The sequence below is a fragment of the Venturia canescens genome, chromosome 7 (genome assembly GCF_019457755.1).
Source record: "Venturia canescens isolate UGA chromosome 7, ASM1945775v1, whole genome shotgun sequence".
Lineage (NCBI taxonomy): Eukaryota > Metazoa > Arthropoda > Insecta > Hymenoptera > Ichneumonidae > Venturia > Venturia canescens.
The window spans coordinates 19,854,943-19,881,027 of record NC_057427.1 but is presented as its reverse complement, the minus strand read 5'-3'; the positions used below and the strand labels follow the sequence as shown (position 1 = coordinate 19,881,027).

Genomic DNA, 26,085 nt, shown 5'->3' with positions numbered 1-26,085 from the left:
GCCTTTTGTAATTCTTTTTAAAAACCAAGTTAATTCTGTGCATGTGTGTGAACCGCGCGTCGATTGAAGGCGCGGTTATGGTGTGCGGAGCGGAACGGGATAATTGTTCCCACTCAGGTGAGAGAATAAGTTGGAGTAAATGTTAATTCACTGTTGTTTACACCATCAATATTGTACCTTGTTTCAATCAAATTATAATCCTTTTTGTAATTTTTACTTTTTACATATATCTCTGTTCTCGTCGAACCTTCTGCTTTCCATATCTTATCAATAAATCTAAATTTCTATTAATTATTATTTGAGCGACCCAATCACCTGCTTCGGGGCCCGTACGGGACCATATACTCACTCCTTCATTACTTCTTAAATAATTTCGATTACTTAATCACTTTAATATTGCGATATTCCGGTTATTACATTAATTATCCAATTATTTCAATTCCATTTAGACCAAACAAAATATCCATTAAAATATTTTACATTTCAAAAAACCTACACTTTGTGTAGGTTGGTGGCAGCAAAATCTAGTAAACCTCCGAACACGTTCGTCCCTTCTGGACGTCATATAACCATCCAATCTGAAATTGTGCTATCGGGTTAATGGGCAACATCACTCTTCGTTGATATGTGGGCGGGTCTATGAGTGTTACAAAACAGTTTATGTCATCAATAACACCGGCGTACAAAAAAAAAGTTATCCGCACATAGAACCAGACCCATCAGTCTCTGTATATTTTAGCCCGCTGAATCCGAATCCAGGGTCAGATTGGCCAATAGACATCCAAAATTTTGAGTAAATTTTAAAATACCGCAAAAATGGAAAAAAATCGCTGTTAAACATAACAGTTGTCTTCGACCTTACTCGGGGGTGTTTTTTATGTAATTTGTTGCGTTGCATCTGAATCTGAGGTCAGATTGGCTGATACACGACTATAAATTTAAGCTAATAAGAAAAAACCGCAAAAATTGCCGAAAATCACTGTTCAAAACACAATAAACGTTATTTTCAACCTTACTCACAAGGAAAGATACTTTAGTGTTCCCCTCCGATTTTGATAATTTTTTTATATGTTATAGTCCATCGAAAAATAAGAGATACGTATTTTTTTTATCGGCTTAAAGTTATTTTTAAGGGGTGAAATCGACCCCCGAAGTTGGGCATGATTTGCATCTGGTAGACTCTTTTATATAAAAGCACTTAACCGATCGAAACAAAACCAATTGCAAAATGTTCTGCATGTCAAATAACCTATATGACATGTTCAACTTTTTATGCACCCTTACTGCAATGGGGTGAACCACCCCCGAATATCCAGATTTTTGTCGTATAAACAAATTTACGATCCGATTCTAATAAAACAAACGCTATTTTGCAGAGCAAAAAAAAATAAAATTGACGTGTTTTTAGGTTTTCCTCAAATCAAAAAAATTAAGGTAGTAAAACACCCTTAAAATGTCAAATTTTATTTCGAGCACTGTCCCCTTCCAATTTCAGTATTCTTTTTATAGAATGTAGCTTGTCAAAAAATAAGAGACACGTATTTTTTTTATCGGCCGAAAGTTATTTTTAAGGGGTGAAATCAACCCCCAAAGTTGGGCATGTTTTGCCCCTGTTAGAGTGTTTCATATAGAAGCATTCAACCGATCGTAACCGAACCAATTTCAAAATGTTTTATACGTCAAATAACCTGTATAATATTTTTAACTTCTTATGCACCCTTACTGCAGGGGGTAAACCACCCCCTGACATTCATAATTTTTTGAATGTCAGGGGGTTTTTTGACCATACGAGTCTCGAGAATTGGAGGGGTATGCTATAGAAAGAAAAAAAAATCAGCAAGTCCTTTTTTTCACATTTTTTTTATTTTTTCATTTTTACAAATCATCCTTATTTATCCAACTATTGTGCGCGTCATCAAAACCTAACCATTTAACAAGCAACTGACTACCACGTTTTTTCAATACTTTTTCTACAAGATATATATCGGGATATTTAACAGGAAGTAGCTCTTGTTCGTAGAAACTGCCTGCAATAGGCTCCTCTTGATAATCTTTTATATTATATGTGACTGGATTGGTTTTTCTCACTTGATATATTGTGAAAATTTCCGTTGTCTAGTTTGGAGTATAACCTTTCTCAAATACATTCTTAAATTTACGTATACGCACTTCATCTCCAATTTTTAATTTAGCTCGCTTCATTCCCACCGCAGTTTGATTGAAAACATTACGCAATAGTTGTTTCTCATTCGTTGCATCAACATCTTTCGGTTTCATTCTAATCGTATGAAGTATAGTATTATTATATTTTGTAATTAACATATCAAGAATATCGATCCATTTCCAGTTTCCGCGAAAACTAAATTGAATCCACATTTTATTCTTCAGTGTACGATTGAAGCGCTCACAAATTGATGCTTTCAAGTTGCTAATTGTAGAATACAAGTGTATATTATACTTTTTCATCAGATGCCTTAAAGTTCGTATTATAAAATTCTTTTCCTCGATCGACGTGAAGATTTTTCGGTATGCGTCCTTTGCTGAGAATCGTCTCCATTGCAGCACTCACATCTTTTCCACTTTTACTCTTCAACGGTGCAGCCCAGGCGAATTTGGAGAATATATCGATGACGGTGAGGAGAAATTTATACTTGGAGTTGTGTTGTGCATATGCAGACATATCTACAAGATCAGCTTGCCAAGTCTCATCCAGGCCACGTATATCCACATGTCGACGTGGATAATTCCGCCGAGCTGGCTTATGCAGTTCTTCAACCACCGCAAGCTTCTTTCCACTCATTTTTTTTTCTTCTCCCCCACGGTCCTCATCAATTACTGAAGATAAGAGTCTGGAGGACTTTTCACTGACTTATCATTAGATGATCTCGTAAAAGCTTCATATCATCATGAAGTTCTGAGATTTCTCTCTTTATATTATTAATTTTTTCACGGAGATAGGCGAGCTCGGTTCTCACACGCTTTTTTGCAGCCGCCACATGCGATTCGCACTTTTGATTCGTTGTATGAGTCACACTATGAGTTATAGAATGAATGTGTTTACTGAATGCTTCGAGTATTACAACATCTCGAGCATTTACTGGCTCGCCAACGTTGCTCAGTCGTTTTCGGTCCAAGTCGTAATGACCGTCTGATGTAATTTTGAATCCAGCACCTGGTTTACCCGGAGGACCTGCACCACGTCTACTCAACTTTCGACCAAACACATCGACGCTCATGTTGGGAATGTGGATGAAAGCAAGCCCTCACACGTTAATAAATGATTTCAGCTTCACGCAACTCCTTGATAATCGATATAATTTCATTAGAATGTGATGAATTTCCAGCAGCTTGCGATGCGAGCAATAAGCGAACACGATCCACCAGTTCATTCGGATCATTCCAATGAACATAGTCGACAGAGGTATGCTTTCGTGCTACCTTATACTGAGGCAGAGCACCGCCCTTCTTATCATTGCTACCGAGCATTTGGGATATATGATTTTTAAATTTACTACTTTTATTCTGACGTACTGCACCCGTGCGTTTATAAAATTTTTTATGAGCATTCGTTGTGATGACAATTTTCTGATATTTCTCCAAGTCATTTGGTGTTACATATTTGAGTCCAGGCTCTTTTTTAAACAACAGTTCCACCAAGCCAATACTTTTGGGATACTTTTCATCTCCAACCACTATATGATCGAGTTCGAAATGAATTGGTGAATCACCAATCATAAATCTGTTTTGAGCGAGATTTCGTACTCCATACGCGCCATCCAATCTTGTTTTGTTATTACTACGCAGTAATCCCAGATATTCACGTATCAAATCATCAACATCTCCAGATGATTCTAACTTATCATCGTCATCATCATTATTATCTTCATGAATATCATTATCACTATTTTTAGTTAAGGGTATACCAACATTCTCATCAGTAATTGCATCATGCCAAATATCGTCTTTGAAAGAAATAAATTGAAAAAAATTCCATCTAATTTACGTGCAGCATTAAAATTTATTATATCAATTCGAGGCCAAGTATTTTCTAATGAATTGAAAAAAGTTACCACTTGAGTTACGTGCAGCACTAAAATTTATGATATCAATCAGTGGACAAGTATTTTATTAGTAACTCCAAATTTTGACATTATTAAATTGTTCTAAGAAGCTTTTAAATCCAAAAAAAATCACATGAAAGCTAGTCATTCGTTACTCTATGGTAGCAAAGACTTATAAGAAAATCGATTTTTCTCAGACTTTCAGGATCCTTGGTATTATTCACAAAATTCAACGTCGATTGGATCGATACAAATTATGTTTAAATAAGTGTTAAAAGTACTTGTCCGGCCCATCACTTTCCGTTTAATTTGTTTATCCAAATAAAAATCAGGGCTTGTCTAGAACTGATGGTTCACAAGTCACAAGTATTCATGCAGAGGGAATTGAGAGAATTATCTTCAAGTAATTTTTACTTAGTTGCACTAATTCAATAAAAAACGGAAACAAATTATTCCGCAATATACGAGGGATTTTATTCTGCATCGATAAATGAAACAAATTGTACATAATATATATGTTCAAGCTTCCAAAATAACTCTCCAGTTTATATTCAATGATGTCAATTTTTACTTCCTACTTATTCTTCCAGCGAACGAATTCCATACGGAATAAGAACTAACCTATACTATTATTAAAAGCATTAAACTAATAATGAATCGCATTTCAACAAATTTTTAACCAGATTCTGCCATACAATTTCGTTTTTTTATGATTGATTTTTTATTGAATGAATAGTGATGGGCCGGACAAGTACTTTTAACACTTATTTAAACATAATTTGTATCGATCCAATCGACGTTGAATTTTGTGAATAATACCAAGGATCCTGAAAGTCTGAGAAAAATCGATTTTCTTATAAGTCTTTGCTACCATAGAGTAACGAATGACTAGCTTTCATGTGATTTTTTTTGGATTTAAAAGCTTCTTAGAACAATTTAATAATGTCAAAATTTGGAGTTACTAATAAAATACTTGTCCACTGATTGATATCATAAATTTTAGTGCTGCACGTAACTCAAGTGGTAACTTTTTTCAATTCATTAGAAAATACTTGGCCTCGAATTGATATAATAAATTTTAATGCTGCACGTAAATTAGATGGAATTTTTTTCAATTGATTTAGCTGTTCGAATCAAATAAGAAGAATGAGGCATCGATTTCCAAGTTTTTTTTTATGGATGGAATTATCAGCAAACACGATACCATCAATGTACTTGTCCCAACCTTTTTTTCCCTAGGGGAAGTTTATGGTTTGATATCACGTCTTTTTTCTCGAAAGTTCCTTATTTATGTTTTAATGAATATATAATTTTAATTTAAATTGCTATGAATTATTTACGATTTACTGCTTATAACGTTGGTTTCCACGAAAAACGACCTATTTTTCGTCAAAATTGTGCTACTTTGGCGATTTTTTTCCTTGTATTCTAATATGTTTTGTCAATTAAGAACCAAAGAGCATGGTGGAAAGCGGGTTGGAGGCCGAGATATAATTTTCGGCTTATAACGTTGGTTTTCACGAAAAAAGACCTATTTTTCGTCAAAATTGTACTGGAAATATTTCGTCACAGGTCTGTTGTTGGACTTCAGCGATTTTTTTCCTTGTACTCTAATATGTTTTGTCAATTAGGAACCCAAGAGCACGGTGGAAAGCGGGGTGGAGGCCGAGATATGATTTTGGCTTGTAACATCTGATTCATTGAAAAAAGACTGATACCGCACAATCAGTATACTAGTGAAGAACATTATACACTAATGCTGTAGGATTGTAATATATTTGATATTTTCTTACGGTTCGAAATCATTTTTGTTGTGTGATTTAAGAAGTTTTGTTTACATTTTTTGTGGTATAATGCGAAAACGAGCGATCATCAATGTAATTGTCCAAATTTTTTTTTCTCCGAGAAAGGATTTTTACGGCTTGATATCAAATCTTTTTTCTGTGGTAGTTCTAAACCACAAAAAATATTCTTAAATAAGATTTTCTCAAGTTCTCCAATGTTTCTATTGTGATATTTAAAAATAATTCTCCTTTCTCCAATGATTTTCTTTAAGTTTTGTACAATTTATAACAGTTTGATATTCTTCGAATGTTTGAAGTGATATCCTCAATTTTTCAACCATTTCGAACGTGTCTATAATTTTGTGGGATTAAAATCATATTCCGTAAGGTTTTTCAATATTTTGTATCATTGTGGAATTTTCCCCCTTCATTTATAAATTTTGTTTTCATCTGTTTTGATGAAATCATTGTGAATAAAGAAAACATGAAGATTTTTCAATGAAACGAATTTTTGGATTGATTTTCCTTCAAATTTGACAGAAGGAGAAAGAAAAAAATATATATAATGTTCACCAAGTCCACCAGAATTCGCAATTTTCACATATGTTTAATGAATTCTAATGCTAGTTATTTTTATTTCATTAAAAAACGTGCTTCCAAGGACTTTTTGAAGCAATCTTTTCCATTCGTATTATCATTCCCAGAGATAGAAAGTTGACGCACCTACGTCGATGCACAAAATTTTCAAACTCTGCATGTAGCCACCAAGGTTCAACCGGACAAAAGAAAAAGTATGAAGTGCGTCAAGACCAACAGAATTGCTTACTTTTTAATATGAGCATTGCATTTTGAAAACATAACTTCTTATGCCATTCATAAACAGGCCATCGCTGACTTTTTGTATCATTCATCATTATTTTTTATTATTGATTATTATTTATAATCCATTTCCAAATCCTATAATTCATGTATAATTTTTATTATTTGTAGATATCCATATTCCATAATCAAAAAAAGGAAGTACTAATACCTGGCATGCATGTCAATACACAGAATTTTCCAAATTTGCAAGTATTTGCTGCGATTTATTCATCTAAATTTTGGTACAGACAGAAAAAATTACCACCGATTCATAAAATTTATTATGCCAAATCTAAAAGGAAAAAAGACAGCGCACTTGAAAGTGAACAGAACGCATAATTGTTTCATGTATCTCATTCATATATTACAGTTGGAACCAAAAAGTGAAAAGATTGGCACACCTACCGCTTCGCAGGAATATCAAAGTTCATAGGTATTCGCTGCGTACCAGTAATACAAACTTTGGTGCTATGGGGCAAAAAACTTTAAAATTACCCGAACCACATTTTTGAAACTTATTATGGCATATTCAATAAATAAAGTGACAGATACGCTGCATGTTGAAGTAAATCAAATAGTGTAAAAAGTGACAGACAGATACGCTGCATGTTGAAGTAAATCAAATAGTGTAATTTAGTATGTCTCCATGGTTATACACAGACAAAATATTTGATCACATCCAGAAATGATCAGGCGTAGACTCACACACATGAATTTTTTAATCCATAATGTCAATCGTAAACATGGTCTGGAAATACTCAATATACGTGTCGCTTCATCATGTTGTCAAACTTAAGATGTGTTCATTGCATTTGGAAGATACAAATTTTGATATCACGAAAAATAAGTAACCAATGACTTATTGAAATGAATTTCCAAATTCATCATGCAACAATTCAAGTGAATATCTATGTATTTACATGGCCCAAAGATTTTTTAAAACTCGTGTTTGTAAACAAGCAATCATGAAAACTTTTTGTTATGAATTTTCCAATTTATTGACATCAATATGAGGAAATAGAAATACGAATGTCACTCGAATTGTCTAGAAAATGAATAGAAATTGGTATGGATACACTGTAAGCTAAGGAGGTGGGAAAAAGGGCCTGGTGAACACGGCCAAACGAAATGAAAGAAAATATGACAACAATACATTGAATTAGACACTTTTACTTGACCGAAGTTTTTCAACATTTATTTGCTTTCATTTACATACAATCACGCATATTTTTTCTATAATGTAATTACACAACATGAAATTTCTGTTTGGAAAGAACGTTTGAGAGGTTATATAATGAGCGAAAGTTTATTTTTCTCACATAACTCCCGTTGAAAATTTTTGAAGAACCAGAACCAGGATTGCAACAAAATTATGTCATAAATAAACGTAAAATCAAAGAATTTGTACAAGGAGAAATTTCCCAATACTAATATATGTTCGATATAACAAACACTCGCGAACCGATTGCGATGAGCGTAAACTAACCCACATGGTTTTCACAAAACTTACATAACATTTTTTTTTTATAGTCATATAAGAATTTTGAATCGAATTCATACAGCTGCACTATTTCTCCGAAATTTTATCATTCAGATCGCTGTTGCTATTAATTTGCTCATGCCATCAAAAACTGACAGATGGCGATGTACTATATATCACGTCAAAGTCACTATATGTCTGGTTTTTGTAATACTGTATGACACCACATACCACTATTTTTAATAAAATAAATACATATTTAACACTTTATTAGATGAAAAATATTTTTTTGTCACCCCGCACTTCGTAATGTCGAAAATCCGTTTGTTATAACATCAATAACTGACGGCTGACTGATGGTCTTGTATATATATTCATAAACTGTATTCCGCTGGAACGGTACAGCAAGTGTCCTGACCAATCACAACTCATTATTTCTGTAGCCGGGATCCCGGGACCCGAGCTTCCATAGAAATGGGTTATAGCTGGCATCAAGAGGCCTTTGATGGTGTTCTGTACAGACACAGTAAATCCATAGATGTGTTAGTAACTTTTGCATAATCTTGAGCCCGTGCAAAGTTTTTTCTCAGCAATTACACCACCGATCGTATTGATTTTGGACGCAATCGAAAGAGAATTTCTTAATTAGCTGAAAGTTCAATTTTCAAAGTCGTACATAACTCATAGGCTTCGCAATTAAAGAAAATCACATGCCAATTTTACCCCCACCACCGCGAATCGTTTTATTCAGAGAAAGTATAGTCTCGGCGAGAGCCTCGGGCCAGCAGACGACAGGGCTGTCAATGTACTTGTCCCGAGACTCTACCGAGTCTCTTGATCTTGCTGCATGCTATTTTCACCAAAATTTGGAGCCTAATCTTCCTCCTCCTCCTCCTCCCTTTTAACATTTACACGTTCATTCTTAATTTTAGGTTTTTTCGTATATGAAACTAGTTCTTCTAATGGTTCAACAATCGGTTTAAACACATCTTGCATTTTCTGCTGAGCACTATCACGTCCACTTTTCAACATTCGATGTTTTCGTCTGATTGCATCACTCGCCTTGGCAAGTTCACTCAATACAGCCGTTTCCTTTAAAAGTTCTTTGCGCTTCATGTTGACACGAGTAAGTCAGACTTTAGACTGTCTTGTAAAATCCAGGCGAACAATTATTTATCATCATCATCATCGACAGTGAGGAAAGAATCAAATCCCCTTCTATATCTTCCAGCATTCAACTCACTGTCCTTGTCAATCGTGATGAATCCATATTTGTCCGATTTCCAACACTTGACACACATTTTTTTGAAACTTGCATAAGTCATATCCGTATTGACATGATCATTATATACATGCTTGAGGTTCATATCATCTTGTTTGCATAGCACTATAAAATTTGCATTGTCTCTCACGAGATGTTTCGGAATACGAGTATACGTCTGACAGAGATAAAAACTATCCACAATCTCTTGTCTTCCCATGGAAAAGAATGCTCTCACGTTGTCCTGTTTCTCACACGCTATATCGTCAAAGATGAATATGGAGTTTGGGCGAGCTTCACTAGGTGCCACAACTTGTTCATGCTCGTTAAATTGAAAAAATTTCACTCCTTCCACAGGTTTAAGCATTTGCTCGAGCAATCGGTATTTTGGCTGCTTCAACGATTTCGAGTATAGATATACAGGGTGTCCCATTTTAATCTTATACCTGACTTTTCTCGGAAAATATTGCTCGGATCAAATATTGTGTGCAACAAAACTTTTCGGGATTGAAGGGGGACGTTTGATAAAAATTGGTTTATGGATCCAAAATTCAAAATGGCGGCGTTAGAATGACCGACATGTTTTTTTCGAATGGAAACATAACTTTTCTTCATCACCAAAAAATTTTTCAGCGCAAAACCAACAACTTTTCTTGGAAAAATTTTTTGATTAAGTTTATATTTTTTAAGTGAGAACATCATTTTTTCAACTATTTTAGAGGTATCCAGGATGCACCGCGAGGAGATCTTTAACGTACCAAGTGCAAGTCCGTTTGCGTGTTCGTCTGCATATGCGTACGTACGTGGAGGTGCATGTGTGTGTGTGTTTTTTATTTTCATTTTATTTTTCAACTTTTTTAAAAAGAGGGGCATGCAATGCCTTTATGCCCATAGGTACGAGCTCACAAGGATTAGGTCTCTGCGGTTCGTCACTACCGCAGTATTTTCGGACTCCAAACCCTCCTTGTGAGTGTACTCTGATCCCTCCCTAGAGATGTTCAAAGATCCCTCCATTCATGTTTAAACATGCCTGAACTCTGCTCTCAAAACCATCAACTGTGCGTAGGAGAACATCTCTCGGGATCGCACGGCAGGCAGCTCTTATCCGCTCCTTCATGTTCTCTCGTGTTGTTGGAGCTTGACGGTAGACAACGTCTTTTAAGTACCCCCACAAAAAGAAATCAGGAGACGTAAGATCTGGTGACCTTGGAGGCCAATTTACAGGACCGTCTCGACCAATCCACCGTTGACCAAATGTTGTATCCAGATGATTTCGAACAACATGAGCCCAGTGAGCGGGTGCACCGTCTTGCTGAAACCACATCTGTTGACGTGTTTCCAAATCCAGATCTTCTAGCAAAAGAGGCAGTTCATTTTGTAGAAAATCAAGGTAACGGACAGAGTTCACATTTCCCTCGAAAAAATGGGGACCTGTTAATTGCCCGTTCACAATACTATACCATACGTTCAAACTCCATCGATGCTGGTGATCGATCTGTCTCAACCAATGTGGATTCTGATCAGACCAATACCGAAAGTTCCATCGGTTCACTTGACCACGGTTGTTGAAAGTGGATTCATCACTGAACATAACGTATCAAAAAAAGTCCCTGGATCGCTCGATTTGTCTCAACGCCCACCGACAAAACGCCACCCTTCGCAACGGATTTGGATTAGGAGTGTCTTGGTGGAATTGTAGTCGGTGCGGGTGAAGTTTCGCACCTCTCAATACACGGTGCACTGTCGATTTGGGAAACCCCAGTCGTTCTGAGATCACTTTGGCACTCAAATGAAAATCAATTGCTATCATGGCTAAAATAGCCATGTTTCGGGCTTCATGCAATCGACCAAAATTATTGACGTTTGGGAAACGTCAACAATTTGAATTTTTTAGTGTCAATAAGAAGAATTTTTCATTTTAGAAGTCATTGTGATCGCCCACGGATGAAAAATTGATTGAAACGTTTATCTTCTGACTCCGCAGCCATTAGCAAAGAGACGAAATCGAAAATTTGTAAAGGTTCTGAAATCAGAGAAAAATTCTTGATTCTCGAAATTTTTAAAAGTTCTTAAATTAGAGGAAAATTCTGAAAATTAGCAACAATGGCTGATTTCAGTCCCAACGAAATTGTTGATATGCTCCTTACACGCAAACGCACTTGCACTTGGTACGTTAAAGGTCTCTTCGCGGTACATCCTGGATACCTCTAAAATAGTTGAAAATGATGTTCTCACTTAAAAAATATGAACTTAATCAAAAAATTTTTCCAACAAAAGTTGTTGGTTTTGCGCTGAAAAATTTTTTGGTGATGAAAAAAAGTTATGTTTCCATTCGAAAAAAACATGTCGGCCATTCTAACGCCGCCATTTTGAATTTTGGATCCACAAACCAATTTTTATCAAACGTCCCCCTTCAACCCCTAAAAGTTTTGTTCCACACAATATTTGATCCGAGCAATATTTTCCGAAAAAAGTCAGGTGTAAGATTAAAATGGGACACCCTGTATATTCTCAAATCTCAAACCATTTGGATGTATTAGGAGCGTGAGTAAGGCATTCGTTTTTCCACAATTCGAGGGGCCACAAAATACGGCTCGAATGCTGTTAGGAAGTAAGTTTCCATGACGCTTCTTCACACTACCCGCTCCAACAATAAATTCATCGAAATTTATTATGGGGAGTTGACCGCTCGAAACTTGTTTCTTCGACTTCATCTCGCATGCGACTGATTGAAAAAATCATATAAATGCAACTTTATAATGTTGGAATAGTCAGTCGAGTTGTAACCACTGCAGAGTGATGATTGTACATGATTCACAAAATTCGACGTCGATTGAATCGATACAAATTATGTTTAAATATGTGTTAAAAGTACTTGTCCGGCCCATTACTAATCATTCAATAAAAAATCAATCATAAAAAAACGAAATTGTACGGCATAATCTGGTTAAAAATTTATTGAAGTGCGATTCATTATTAATTTAATGTTCTTAATAATAATATAAGTTAGTTCTTATTCCGAATGGAATTCGTTCGCTGGAAGAATAAGTGGGAAGTAAAAATTGCCGTTATTGAATATAAACTGAAGAGTTATTTTGGAAGCATGAACATATATATTATGTACAATTTGTTTCATTTATCGATGCAGAATAAAATCCCTTGTATATTGCGGAATAATTTGTTTCCGTTTTTTATTAAATTAGTGCAACTAAGTAAAAATTACGTAAAGTGATTCTCTCAATTCCCTCTGCATGAATACTTGTGACTTGTGAACCATCAGTTCTAGACAAGCCCTGATTTTTATTTGGATAAACAATTTAAACGGAAAGTGATGGGCCGGACAAGTACTTTTAACACATATTTAAACATAATTTGTATCGATCCAATCGACGTTGAATTTTGTGAATAATACCAAAGGATCCTGAAAGTCTGAGAAAAATCGATTTTCTTATAAGTCTTTGCCACCATAGAGTAACGAATGACTAGCTTTCGTGTGATTTTTTTTGAATTTAAAAGCTTCTTAGACCAATTTAATAATGTCAAAATTTGGAGTTACTAATAAAATACTTGTCCACTGATTGATATCATAAATTTTAGTGCTGCACGTAACTCAAGTGGTAACTTTTTTCAATTCATTAGAAAATACTTGGCCTCGAATTGATATAATAAATTTTAATGCTGCACGTAAATTAGATGGAATTTTTTGCAATTGATTTAGCTGTTCGAATCAAATAAGAAGAATGAGGCATCGATTTCCAAGTTTTTTTTTTATGGATGGAACTATCTGCAAACACGATACCATCAATGTACTTGTCCCAACCTTTTTTTCCCTAGGGGAAGTGTATGGTTTGATATCACGTCTTTTTTCTCGAAAGTTCCTTATTTATGTTTTGATGAATATATAATTTTAATTTAAATTGCTATGAATTATTTACGATTTACTGCTTATAACGTTGGTTTTCACGAAAAAAGACCTATTTTTCGTCAAAATTGTACTGGAAATATTTCGTCACAGGTCTGTTGTTGGACTTCAGCGATTTTTTTCCTTGTACTCTAATATGTTTTGTCAATTAGTAACATCTGATTCGTCGAAAAAAGACTGATACCGCACAATCAGTATACTAGTGAAGAACATTATACACTAATGCTGTAGGATTGTAATATATTTGATATTTTCTTACGGTTCGAAATCATTTTTGTTGTGTGATTTAAGAAGTTTTGTTTACATTTTTTGTGGTATAATGCGAAAACGGGCGATCATCAATGTAATTGTCCAAATTTTTTTTCTCCGAAAGAAGATTTTTACGGCTTGATATCAAATCTTTTTTCTGTGGTAGTTCTAAACCACAAAAAATATTCTTAAATAAGATTTTCTCAAGTTCTCCAATGTATCTATTGTGATATTTAAAAATAATTCTCCTTTCTCCAATGATTTTCTTTAAGTTTTGTACAATTTATAACAGTTTGATATTCTTCGAATGTTTGAAGTGATATCCTCAATTTTTCAACCATTTCGAACGTGTCTATAATTTTGTGGGATTAAAATCATATTCCGTAAGGTTTTTCAATATTTTGTATCATTGTGGAATATTCCCCCTTCATTTATAAATTTTGTTTTCATCTGTTTTGATGAAATCATTGTAAATAAAGAAAACATGAAGATTTTTCAATGAAACGAATTTTTGGATTGAATTTCCTTAAAATTTGACAGAAGGAGAAAGAAAAATATATATATAATGTTCACCAAGTCCACCAGAATTCGCAATTTTCACATATGTTTATTGAATTCTAATGCTAGTTCTTTTTATTTCATTAAAAAACGTGCTTCCAAGGACTTTTGGAAGCAATCTTTTCCATTCGTATTATCATTCCCAGAGATAGAAAGTTGACGCACCCACGTCGATGCACAAAATTTTCAAACTCTGCATGTAGCCACCAAGGTTCAACCGGACAAAAGAAAAAGTATGAAGTGCGTCAACACCAACAGAATTGCTTACTTTTTAATATGAGCATTGCATTTTGAAAACATAACTTCTTATGCCATTCATAAACAGGCCATCGCTGACTTTTTGTATCATTCATCATTATTTTTTATTATTGATTATTATTTATAATCCATTTCCAAATCCTATAATTCATGTATCATTTTTATTATTTGTAGATATCCATATATCCATAATCAAAAAAAGGAAGTACTAATACCTGGCATGCATGTCAGTACACAGAATTTTCCAAATTTGCAAGTATTTGCTACGATTTATTCATCTAAATTTTGGTACAGACAGAAAAAATTACCACCGATTCATAAAATTTATTATGCCAAAACTAAAAGGAAAAAAGACAGCGCACTTGAAAGTGAACAGAACGCATAATTGTTTCATGTATCTCCTTCATATATTACAGTTGGAATCAAAAAGTGAAAAGATTGGCACACCTACCGCTTCGCAGGAATATAGTTCATAGGTACTCGCTGCGTACCAGTAATACAGACTTTGGTGCTATGGGGCAAAAAACTTTAAAATTACCCGAACCACATTTTTGAAACTCATTATGGCATATTCAATAAATAAAGTGACAGATACGTTGCATGTTGAAGTAAATCAAATAGTGTAATTTAGAATGTCTCCATGGTTATATACAGACAAAATATTTGATCACATCCAGAAATGATCAGGCGTAGACTCACACACATGAATTTTTTAATCCATAATGCCAATCGTAAACTTGGTCTGGAAATACTCAATATACGTGTCGCTTCATCATGTTGTCAAACTTAAGATGTGTTCATTGCATTTGGAAGATACAAATTTTCATATCACGAAAAATAAGCAACCAATGACTTATTGAAATGAATTTCCAAATTCATCATGCAACAATTCAAGTGAATATCTATGTATTTACATGGCCCAAAGATTTTTTAAAACTCGTGTTTGTAAACAAGCAATCATGAAAACTTTTTAATATGAATTTTCCAATTTATTGACATCAATATGAGGAAATAGAAATACGAATGTCACTCGAATTGTCTAGAGAATGAATAGAAATTGGTATGGATACACTGTGAGCTAAGGAGGTGGGAAAAAGGGCCCGGTGAACACAGCCAAATGTAATGAAAGAAAATATGACAACAATACATTGAATTAGACACTTTTACTTGACCGAAGTTTTTCAACATTTATTTGCATTCATTTACATACAATCACGCATATTTTTTCTATAATGTAATTACACAACATAAAATTTCTGTTTGGAAAGAACGTTTGAGAGGTTATAATGAGCGAAAGTTTTTTTTTCTCACATAACTCCCGTTGAAAATTTTTGAAGAACCCAGAACCAGGATTGCAACAAAATTATGTCATAAATAAACGTAAAATCAAAGAATTTGTACAAGGAGAAATTTCCCAATACTAATATATGTTCTATATAACAAACACTGGCGAACCGATTGCGATGAGCGTAAACTAACCCACATGGTTTTCACAAAACTTACATATCATTTTTTTTTTTATAGTCATATAAGAATTTTGAATCGAATTCATACAGCTCGCACTATTTCTCCGAAATTTTATCATTCAGATCGCTGTTGCTATTAATTTGCTCATGCCATCAAAAAATGACAGATGGATGTATTATATATCACGTCAAAGTCACTATATGTCTGGTTTTCGTAATACTGTATGACACCACATACCACTATTTTTAATAAAATAAATACTGTAACGAGATTTTTCCCCGCAAAGGGTCCAACCTGTCCCTTCTCGACTCGCCTGACCCGCTAACGGGTGGAGGCGTACCGGCGAGGTCGGGCTGGGCGCCAGGTACCGAGGTACCGTCGGAATACCGACTTATTTTTCGCCCTACCTCGCCAAATACGACCTTCCGAGCCACCCGACCCAGGTGACCGAGGACGGTCCGGCTACTCAGCTCCAACTGAGGTACGAAGTGGTAGAGGGGCTGGCCCAAGGTGAGAGTAACAACACGAGGTAACATAAAAGGTCAAAAGAGATACTCAACGCGTAGTTATTTCGACTTAAAATGCAGTTTATTAGTCGGAGGTAGTCGTGGCTCGCCCACAATAATACAGGAAGTAATAGCAAAATTGGGTCCGATCGAACTGATAAACAAAAGAATAAAGTAACGAAATCGACTACCGAATCGGTTGTGCGCGAGGAAAGAAGTTCCACTAAAGAAAATTCGGAGTCGCCGCTGCGAGGTAGTCCAAATAGGATAGGTAAGCAGCGGCGCGTCGTGGCTTGCAGGCAACTTGACGCCTCCATTTACACAAAATTACTATGACCGAATGACGCCGGAATCGCACGCGAGAGAAATAAATCGCGATAAAGGAAGTGTGGAATCACCGCTGCGAGGTAGTCCGAAACGGATAGGTAAGCAGCGGTGCGTCGCGGCTTGTAGGCAACTCGACGTCTCCATTTACAAACAAAAATTATGATGTAATGCTGTAGGAATCGCACGCGAAAGAAATAAAACACGATAGCGAACGTATGGAATCACCGCTGCGAGGTAGTCCGAAACGGATAGGTAAGCAGCGGTGCGTCGTGGCGTGTAGGCAGCTTGACGAATTCCATTTACAAGGCAAAATATAATAACGCAATAATCGCACCCGAAATAATCAAACCCGATAAAGAAAAATATGGAATCACCGCTGCGAGGTAGTCCGAAACGGATAGGTAAGCAGCGGTACGTCGTGGCTTGTAGGCAACTTGACGAATTCCATTTACAAAGTAAGATATAATGACGCAATAATCGCACGCAAAATAATAAACCCCGACGAGGGAATAATGTTTCGCTCGGGATTCTCGACTACGAAAAATCTAGAAAATAATACGCCGGAGCATAAGATAACGACATCGGCTTGGAGAGCCCGCGCGGCGAGCGCGAAGCGCAAGGAAAAAAGGTAAACACGCGAGGACGACGCTGGCCTTGAGCGCGCGCTGAGAGAGAGACTGAGGCGAACCCGATAGTTCGCAGTTACGCAGTTACGAAACTTTGAAATATTACGACGTAATATTGGCCGTAATATTCCACTAAAATTCTCATAATAAAACAACTAATAGGAATTAATGACTCGAAAAATAGCGCACAATAAGAAAAAAAACAAGGCCGATTTGGATCGCAATTGTTCTCCTCCCGTGATTCCTCAAACTCTAAAAATTAATACCCACGTGGCGTGAACGCGAGACTGTCGCAAAAGAACACGGCATCGTGGTTCGCCAAACAAAATGACTAGTACTACAAAGGGAACGCCAAAGAAATGATTAAAGAATCACGGGATCGAACGTATTAATGGAGAGAAAGAGGAACGAGCTCACCGAGAGTTCCTCCGAATCAGCTAAGAACAACCAGGTAATCCAAAGGGCACTTACACACGACTCACAGCACAGGATATCGATCGTAGACTGATGATCCCTCGCCTCGTTCGTAGGCAAGAGCTCCCGAATTCGCTCTATCCCCACCACTCATTACCCCCCACGAAGGGCCACGCGCCCGTGTCCCAGCACTGGATTGTTCTCTGTCTCTCCTATCCTCACGCCTCACGTGGTATTTCGGAGTTTTTCGCGTATTACGTTGGAATGTTATCCCCACTCCGATCCAGCGAACGAGGATCGATGCGGCTGATACGGTTCTCAAATCCCGCGCTCGAGTACAGGTCCTTCCAAATGATCGTTCCTTGGTCGCCTTCCTCTAGGGCCATCCGGCGTTCGTCTCCGGAAAGAGGGGAGGCCTCCCTCATGAATCCAAGCGTCCCTGAATCCACGGTGGGCCCACTCTTAAACCACCAGGAAATTCAGCACCTCCAACTCGGAAACGAACCCGAACCCCATTAGACGAGGCGCCGATTTGACTCGGACCGCGGTTCCCAAGGATACGATGGTGGGGTTGCAACTCTTGATTGCTACAGTAGGAGGACTAGCGGGCGGCCACCGACATTGGGCCTTTTTCCGGCGCTAGTCCTTGACACCCACTCTCAGATTTCGATGACTAAACCTGGAATACGGATCCGCACTCGAGCACGCGACTTAACCAAAAAAAGCTATTTTTATGAACCGTGCTGAGACGCTTGCGCGTTTTCCCGCGCGAGGGCAACTACGTGGAGTGAAACGGGCCAAAATGCAATAAAACGGCAATGGTATAATTCAATTATTAGGCTCTAACTCTCTCAGTCTCCTCTCTCGACGGCTTCTCGACCACGTTCACGCGTTTTCGCGGATTCCGCGGTGATATTAGATACTTTTCGCCGCAAAACTAAATCACAAACGGTGAAATAAAACAAACGAAAATACTTCGCCTCTAAGCCGGTTGAATCTCCGATCGGTCCAGCCCCGTGAGTCGGCGTGCGTCGGTCAAGTAGGACCGTAAATCCGGTCCACTGGTCGACACGGAACCGTACGAGTGGCGTGGCTCAAATGTCACGTCACAATACATATTTAACACTTTATTAGATGAAAAATATTTTTTTGTCACCCCGCACTTCGTAATGTCGAAAATCCGTTTGTTATAACATCAATAACTGACGGCTGACTGATGGCCTTGTATATATATTCATAAACTGTATTCCGCTGGAACGGTACAGCAAGTGTCCTGACCAATCACAACTCATTATTTCTGTAGCCGGGATCCCGGGACCCGAGCTTCCATAGAAATGGGTTATAGCTGGCATCAAGAGGCCTTTGATGGTGTTCTGTACAGACACAGTAAATCCATAGATGTGTTAGTAACTTTTGCATAATCTTGAGCCCGTGCAAAGTTTTTTCTCAGCAATTGCACCACCGATCGTATTGATTTTGGGCGCAATCGAAAGAGAATTTCTTAATTAGCTGAAAGTTCAATTTTCAAATTGCGACATAACTCCTGAGCTTCGGAATTCAAGAAAATGACATGTCAATTCTACCCCCACCACCGAAATTTACTTTATTCAGAGATAATATAGTCTCGGCGAGAGCCTCGGGCCAGCAGACGATAGGGCTGTCAATGTAATGGTCCCGAGACTCTACCGAGTCTCTTGATATGTTATGCTTATTGGCAACCCAAGAGCATGCCGAAATACGTGTTGCGGGCTGAGATATGATTTTCGGCTTATAACGTTAGAAAGTTAGAAAAAAGAAAGGAAAAGAGGAAAGATTGATCAAATTCAAGACACAACAAATCCAACAGAATTGTCCATTTTTAAATGTTGCTTTTGCATTCTGAATCTAGATATTTTCGTGTCATCTAAAACGTGCCCCCGATGAAATATATTTCCAAAGTATGCCAGTGGCCGAAAAAAGGCACCCGGAAACATTTATTATGTCAGAACTCAAAGAAGCAAAAATAATTGAGCGTACTTAATTCAACAGAGCAACAGAATTCAAAAACGTTTAAGGTACCTTCATTGGTTTTGGAGAAAAACAATTTCAGGAGAATTTAGAAATGAATTCAGAAATGTAAAAATTCAGAATAGAATAGAAAAATGAAAATTAAGAAATTCAGAAAAATTGAAGACCTATGTGATGAATTTTCCAGATTACATGCTACGATTGGTGTAAATAATTTGAATGTTTGGCACAAATGCTGCGACACAAAAATATGAAAGTTTGAAGGTATTCGCTCCATACCGCAATAATACAAACTTAAATACTATTTGAATAGAAACACTTTAAAACTTGCTCAACCAAGTTCCATTACATATTACTATAATCAAAGATAGGGAGTGATACTTAGCACATATTTATCCACAGAAATTTCAAAGTTCGCAGGTATCTGCTGCGATTCAATGTATCTGTGCAATGAGTTTGGAAGACAGCAATTTCAAATCCACCCATAAATGAGCAACTGAAGACTTTTGTAATGAATTTTTCACTTTATGTTTATGTTACCGTGAGAGTCAAAAAGTAAAATGAATAGCACAGTATATAAATTTTATAGTTTGCAGATTTTTGCTGTATTTCAATGATCCAAATCTATAGTATTATAGTGAAAAGTTGTTAAAAATCATGATGTTACATTAAAATGACATAGCGCACATAACATTCAGAAATTCTGTAGGTTTCCATGATGTTGGCAGGTATTATACTTAATCGCATCCAAAACTGAGCAACTGTAGACTTATCGTAATGAATCTTTTCACCAATAATTCCACATTTGCAGTTTGCACAATAGGAATCATACTCAACATACACGTCATTTCATAAGTATTGTTGTCAAAATTTGTGTTTGCCTACCGCATTCCGAAGATTCAACTTTTCATATTATCAGCAAAAAAAGCATCCAAAGACTTCTTGGAACAAGTTTCAAAATTCATTACTCGATAGACCAGGTAGAAAAAGAATAACTACACTTATATCAAGACCAGAAACTGTTTTGAGAATCTGATGTACAAAATGTGCGATTGATGATCATAGTTGGAAACCTCTTCAATCACGTTACCACGATCAGCATGAAGAAATAGTAGAAAATCATAGGACACATATTAGGCAACGAATTAATAATATGTATCAATCTGCTGCAGACCGATGGAGTGAAAAGGATCGCAAAGAGCAGAGCCAAACTAAATAGGAAGCAAAATATTGGAATATTCAAAAATAATGATGACACAAGAAATAAATTAAAAAACATTTATTCAATTGGAGTTTCTCACATTATACTAACAGTTCCGTGTGTTCTTGTTTTATTAATTATCAACCATAATATTTCAGATCGCAAAAAGGAAATTTGACGTTATAGGTGGACGAATGTTTTTCCTTACAACTTCCAGACCTATTTTTGATAAATTGATTTGCCTTATTTATATTATTCACTAACTATGCGAACGTTTGTTACATTTGTCCCGCACTTCGTAACGTCAAACCCTGGCCGGTTCGTTACCACACAGCTATCAAAGGGAACTCGTATATATAAACTACATTATTACACATGATATATAATCACGCAACTGACGATATATTTACACTGGACAATATTATGCGTACTCTGGTTTAATCGAAAGATTATTTCAGTTGACACTTATTTCCAATCGAACGAAATAATGAAATCTTGAAAAGTTTCGTTGACATAAGCATCGCGCATTTTTTTATATTTTTCATTTTCACACACAGATCACAGTCTACATTTACGCTGCCGCTTTTATACCGGTTTAGTATACCACAAGTGTTAACAAAATAAATATTAGTATACACTTTGTTAGATGACGCGAAAATTATTTTTATTTTCCCGCACGCACTTCCTAACATCATAACCCCAAACGTTAACACGACGTGAAACTTCGGCTGGTGACTTTCGAGTGATTAGTGATTTCGAGCTCTCGAGCTCCTCAGCTTTCCGCCAAACTTCCTTGCTCTTTTTATTGAATGTCATTGGCCCAAAAATTCTCTCACCCTTCATTGGTTGCAGCAAAATTTCTCTCACCAGGGATTGGTGATCATGGGGGCCAAGGGGCCTATGTTTGTAGCGGTTGGAGTACGCGTACACAGATGCGTCAAATCCTGATTGTGTTTGTAACTTTTGCATAATCTTAAGCCCGTGCAAAGTTTTTTCTCAGAAATTACGACACTGATCATGCTGATTTTGGGCTCATTCAACAGAGAACTTCTTTATTAGCTAAAAGTTCAATTTTCAGAGCCATACATAACTCATGAGTTTCGTAATTTAAGAAAATCACAAGCGAATTGTACCCCTACCACCGCGATTCGTTTTATTCAGAGAAAGTATAGTCTTGGCGAGAGCCTCAGGCCAGCAGACGACAGGGCTGTCAATGTACTTGTCCCGAGACTCTACCGAGTCTCTTGATAATCACGCAACTGATGATATATTTACACTGGACAATATTCCGCGCACTCTGGTTTAATTGAAAGATTATCTCACAAGGAAATATAGGGAGGTCGACCCCTCCGATTTTGATCTAATTTATATATGTTGTAGTACATCGAAAACTAAGAGACACGTATTTTTTCTTATCGGCCCATAAACGGTTTAACGGGGTGAAAACAACCCCCGAAGATGGGCACCTCACGGGGTGGTTTCTCAGTTTTGCATATAAGCGCTTTATGTATTCGAATGAAACCAACGCTAAAATATTTATATTGATAAATCATCGAAAACGCGCCCAAGACTTTTTAGGGGAGAGGGTTTTTAAGGGGTGAACAACCTCTAATTCGAAAATTTTATTCTGTACCATAAAAACTATTCTTCCGATTCGAACGGTACCAACTGCATTTTGTAGAGGTCGAAAAATTAGTCGATACGTGTTTCGGGGTTTTTCGGAAAAATTCGCTTTTAAGGGGGTAAATCACCCCTTTCGTCGTAATACCTTATATCATTATAAAAACATTTTTATTCTCAATTATATTGTTGTACGGTAGCACAACCACATATATATATTATTGGAATGTGTTCAAACTCAAAAATACATATTCAACTACCATCATAATACGTTAATATAGTTTTCAGATTATTATTAGTTTTTATAGTCTGTGCAGTAATGGTATTAATCAAAAAAGTGTTGTAAGCAAAGTAATTTCTTACACCACGAACATCTTATTATTGCCAATTTCTCACAACCTTGAACATCACATTGAGGTCTCGATGATTGTCCGAAAGAAAATTTGACAGGGTTGACAAATTCTTCAGTTTTATCGCTTGTAAACCCCTTTTGTACCAAGCATATCGAAACAAATTTTGATACCTTGGAGAAGATAACTGATTATGAGATAAAGATTGCAATTTGATTATATTATTTCTTAAAGGTAGTTTGAGATCATAATCGAGTAACAAGACAGCGTCTGAAAAATGTCAAACAAAATTCTTCCATATTCTGAATCCTCCATATCCATCGAGTGGTTGACTCCTTCCGGTTGTACCTTTTGGTATGATCATTGTTTTGATGCTTTTTCCGATCGGTGTAACCTGCCTGACTACTTGTGTGCAATGTCCACTCCATGAATCTATCAAAAGTACGCTTTTTGAACCGATGTTAGGGAAAAAGACCTTTTCCAGCCACATCTTAAAGTGATCTGCAAAATTCAATATAACGTTTGTTTTAATTTTCCTTTGCATATGTAGGATTGACAGATTTTGAAACAATTGTTTTTTCTTATAGCTGAAAATACAAAAGAAGGTAGGGTATACAAATACTTGAAATGAATTTTCCTGACTTGGAAGCAGTCAAAAAGATATTACTTGGTTTGAATAAGGTCGTCTCTATAATTGGTCCAAATGTTCCGGAAGGTTCTTTCAAAACAATGAAAAGTGGCGATAGTAATTTTCCCTCTGCAGATATTGTGGGCTGTATAGTGTAGCTGTGAGTTGTCGAAGACATTGACTGCACAAGGCATTCGATTTGTTTTGTGCCTTCTACTGCCAATGTTCGTCCTGAATGCATTTCTAATCGAAACCCACTTTGGTCTGAATTGTATATGTTTTGTAAACCATATTGTTCAAGAAGAGATTTAATTTCATTAACGAAGTTATCTGCATCTCTTTGCAAATCTGCTCCTTCCTCTACAGTTTTTCGGGTTACAAATTTGTTAGTTTTTCGAGATGTTATACGGTGAGCTTTCTTAAATTTCAACAACCACCAATCGGAAGCCTTGAACCGAACGTCTTCAAATCCCATCTCTTTTTGTGCTTGTAGGGCCCACCTCCGAAGATCCACATCATGAACAATTAAGCCGGCATCAACAGCACTCTTCATATTTTCCAATGTATATTGAGAAATGCGAGCTAGTTTTTCCATGTATGGTCCACCTTTGTTGAATTGATGAGCCCAACGTTTTAATTAACTTTTAGATGTCACTTTTTTGAATCGGTGTTTAACAGTGTCTACGCTTAAGTTCTTTTTCTTTCCGCTCCTCCAAAATTCAACTGCTCTTCTTTTATAATCATAGCTCAAATCTTCTTCATCGGCCGAACATGTATCGTATGGTGTTCCACGACTCCATTCCATCGCATTATCTTCTATAGGATTCGCCTCACACTCTTTATTAGGCTCTTGAAAATCTAAAGTATTTTCTTCAATATATTCCATTCCGATAAAATCTTGCATACTTTGCAGTAAAAATTTTTCGATATTTTCTTTCAATTCCCGCTCTTCATTATTGATTGGGCTTTCAGCAATGTTCATCGCTTCAAACGTGATCAATAAAAGTCGTATAACATTTAATGGATTTACAATCATTTTGTATTACGCGTGCAATAGCGGTGTATATTTCACTTGAATATCCCGTGACGAACTGATATTTGTCTCCAAAAATTGCTTTGAGGAATATGAAAATATACGCAACACCCAAGTCAGATAAGCACGCTTGGCAGAATGATAAACAAGTAGACAGATGGCACAAGGCTACAACCTACGCACAACTATAACTACGCACATATCTATCTTCCGAATAATAGTCATATCACGATAAAATCACGATCAAGACACTTTGGAGTTTGGTAGTCGGCGCTGGATATCAAGGCCGTGATATTTTTATTCCGTTGTACTCTGATGTATCATTTAAGAGTATGGATCAGTCGACTAACCTCACTTGGAATTTTTGAAATTGAAATTCTCTGACACGGTTTGATCGATTAAAAAAAGGCTCTGTCAGCCTACGCAGAACAATGGCAAAAATCGACTGACAGAGCCTTTTTTTAATCGGTCAAACTGCGTCAAAGAATTTCGATTTCGAAATTTGCAGCTATCTCTCTCGCACTCACGGTTGCGATATACCGACTGATCCATCCTCTTTATATAAATTTACAGAGCGTAGCATGGAGTGTTCACATCATTTAATATGGATATACATACTATACTTTATAATTAAATCTAATTTTCTATATTTTTCTAAACGGGGCTCTGGGGCAGGAATTCCTTTCGAATGTTCAACATTCTATGGTCTATAGCTTATCACATTTAAATCTATGCTTTATTTCCTTCATAATAATTAAATCGTAACTCACAAAGGGGCGATGTGGAAATTATCGATACGGGGATGATCTCGCGTAGAAATATGGTCAAAGGTAAACTTATTTTCGAGTTTGAAGACATTCCAATAATATATATAAGTGGTTGTGCTACCGTACAACAATATAATTGAGAATAAAAATGTTTTTATAATGATATAAGGTATTACGACGAAAGGGGTGATTTACCCCCTTAAAAGCGAATTTTTCCGAAAAACCCCGAAACACGTATCGACTAATTTTTCGACCTCTACAAAATGCAGTTGGTACCGTTCGAATCGGAAGAATAGTTTTTATGGTACAGAATAAAATTTTCGAATTAGAGGTTGTTCACCCCTTAAAAACCCTCTCCCCTAAAAAGTCTTGGGCGCGTTTTCGATGATTTATCAATATAAATATTTTAGCGTTGGTTTCATTCGAATACATAAAGCGCTTATATGCAAAACTGAGAAACCACCCCGTGAGGTGCCCATCTTCGGGGGTTGTTTTCACCCCGTTAAACCGTTTATGGGCCGATAAGAAAAAATATGTGTCTCTTAGTTTTCGATGTACTACAACATATATAAATTAGATCAAAATCGGAGGGCTCGACCTCCCTATGTTTCCTTGTCAGTTGACACTTATTTCCAATCGAACGAAATAATGAAATCTTGAAAAGTTTCGTTGACATATACATCGCGCATTTTTTAATACTTTTTA

General features: G+C 36.4%; 1 protein-coding gene across 5 annotated transcripts in view; it reads right to left on the bottom strand.

The window, feature by feature from the left end:
* LOC122413486 (membralin) overlaps positions 1-26,085 on the bottom strand; it is a 758,197-nt gene that overhangs the window by 2,592 nt on the left and 729,520 nt on the right. Inside the window, exon 14 of one of the 5 annotated variants that reach the window (XM_043423867.1) lies at positions 22,899-23,453. The exons of the other annotated variants lie outside the window; for them this stretch is intronic. Coding sequence (XP_043279802.1) covers positions 23,233-23,453 — 221 coding nt within the window. The 3' untranslated portion in view covers positions 22,899-23,232. Of the gene's footprint in view, positions 1-22,898; positions 23,454-26,085 lie in introns of those variants that run through there. 5 annotated transcript variants of the gene reach the window in all.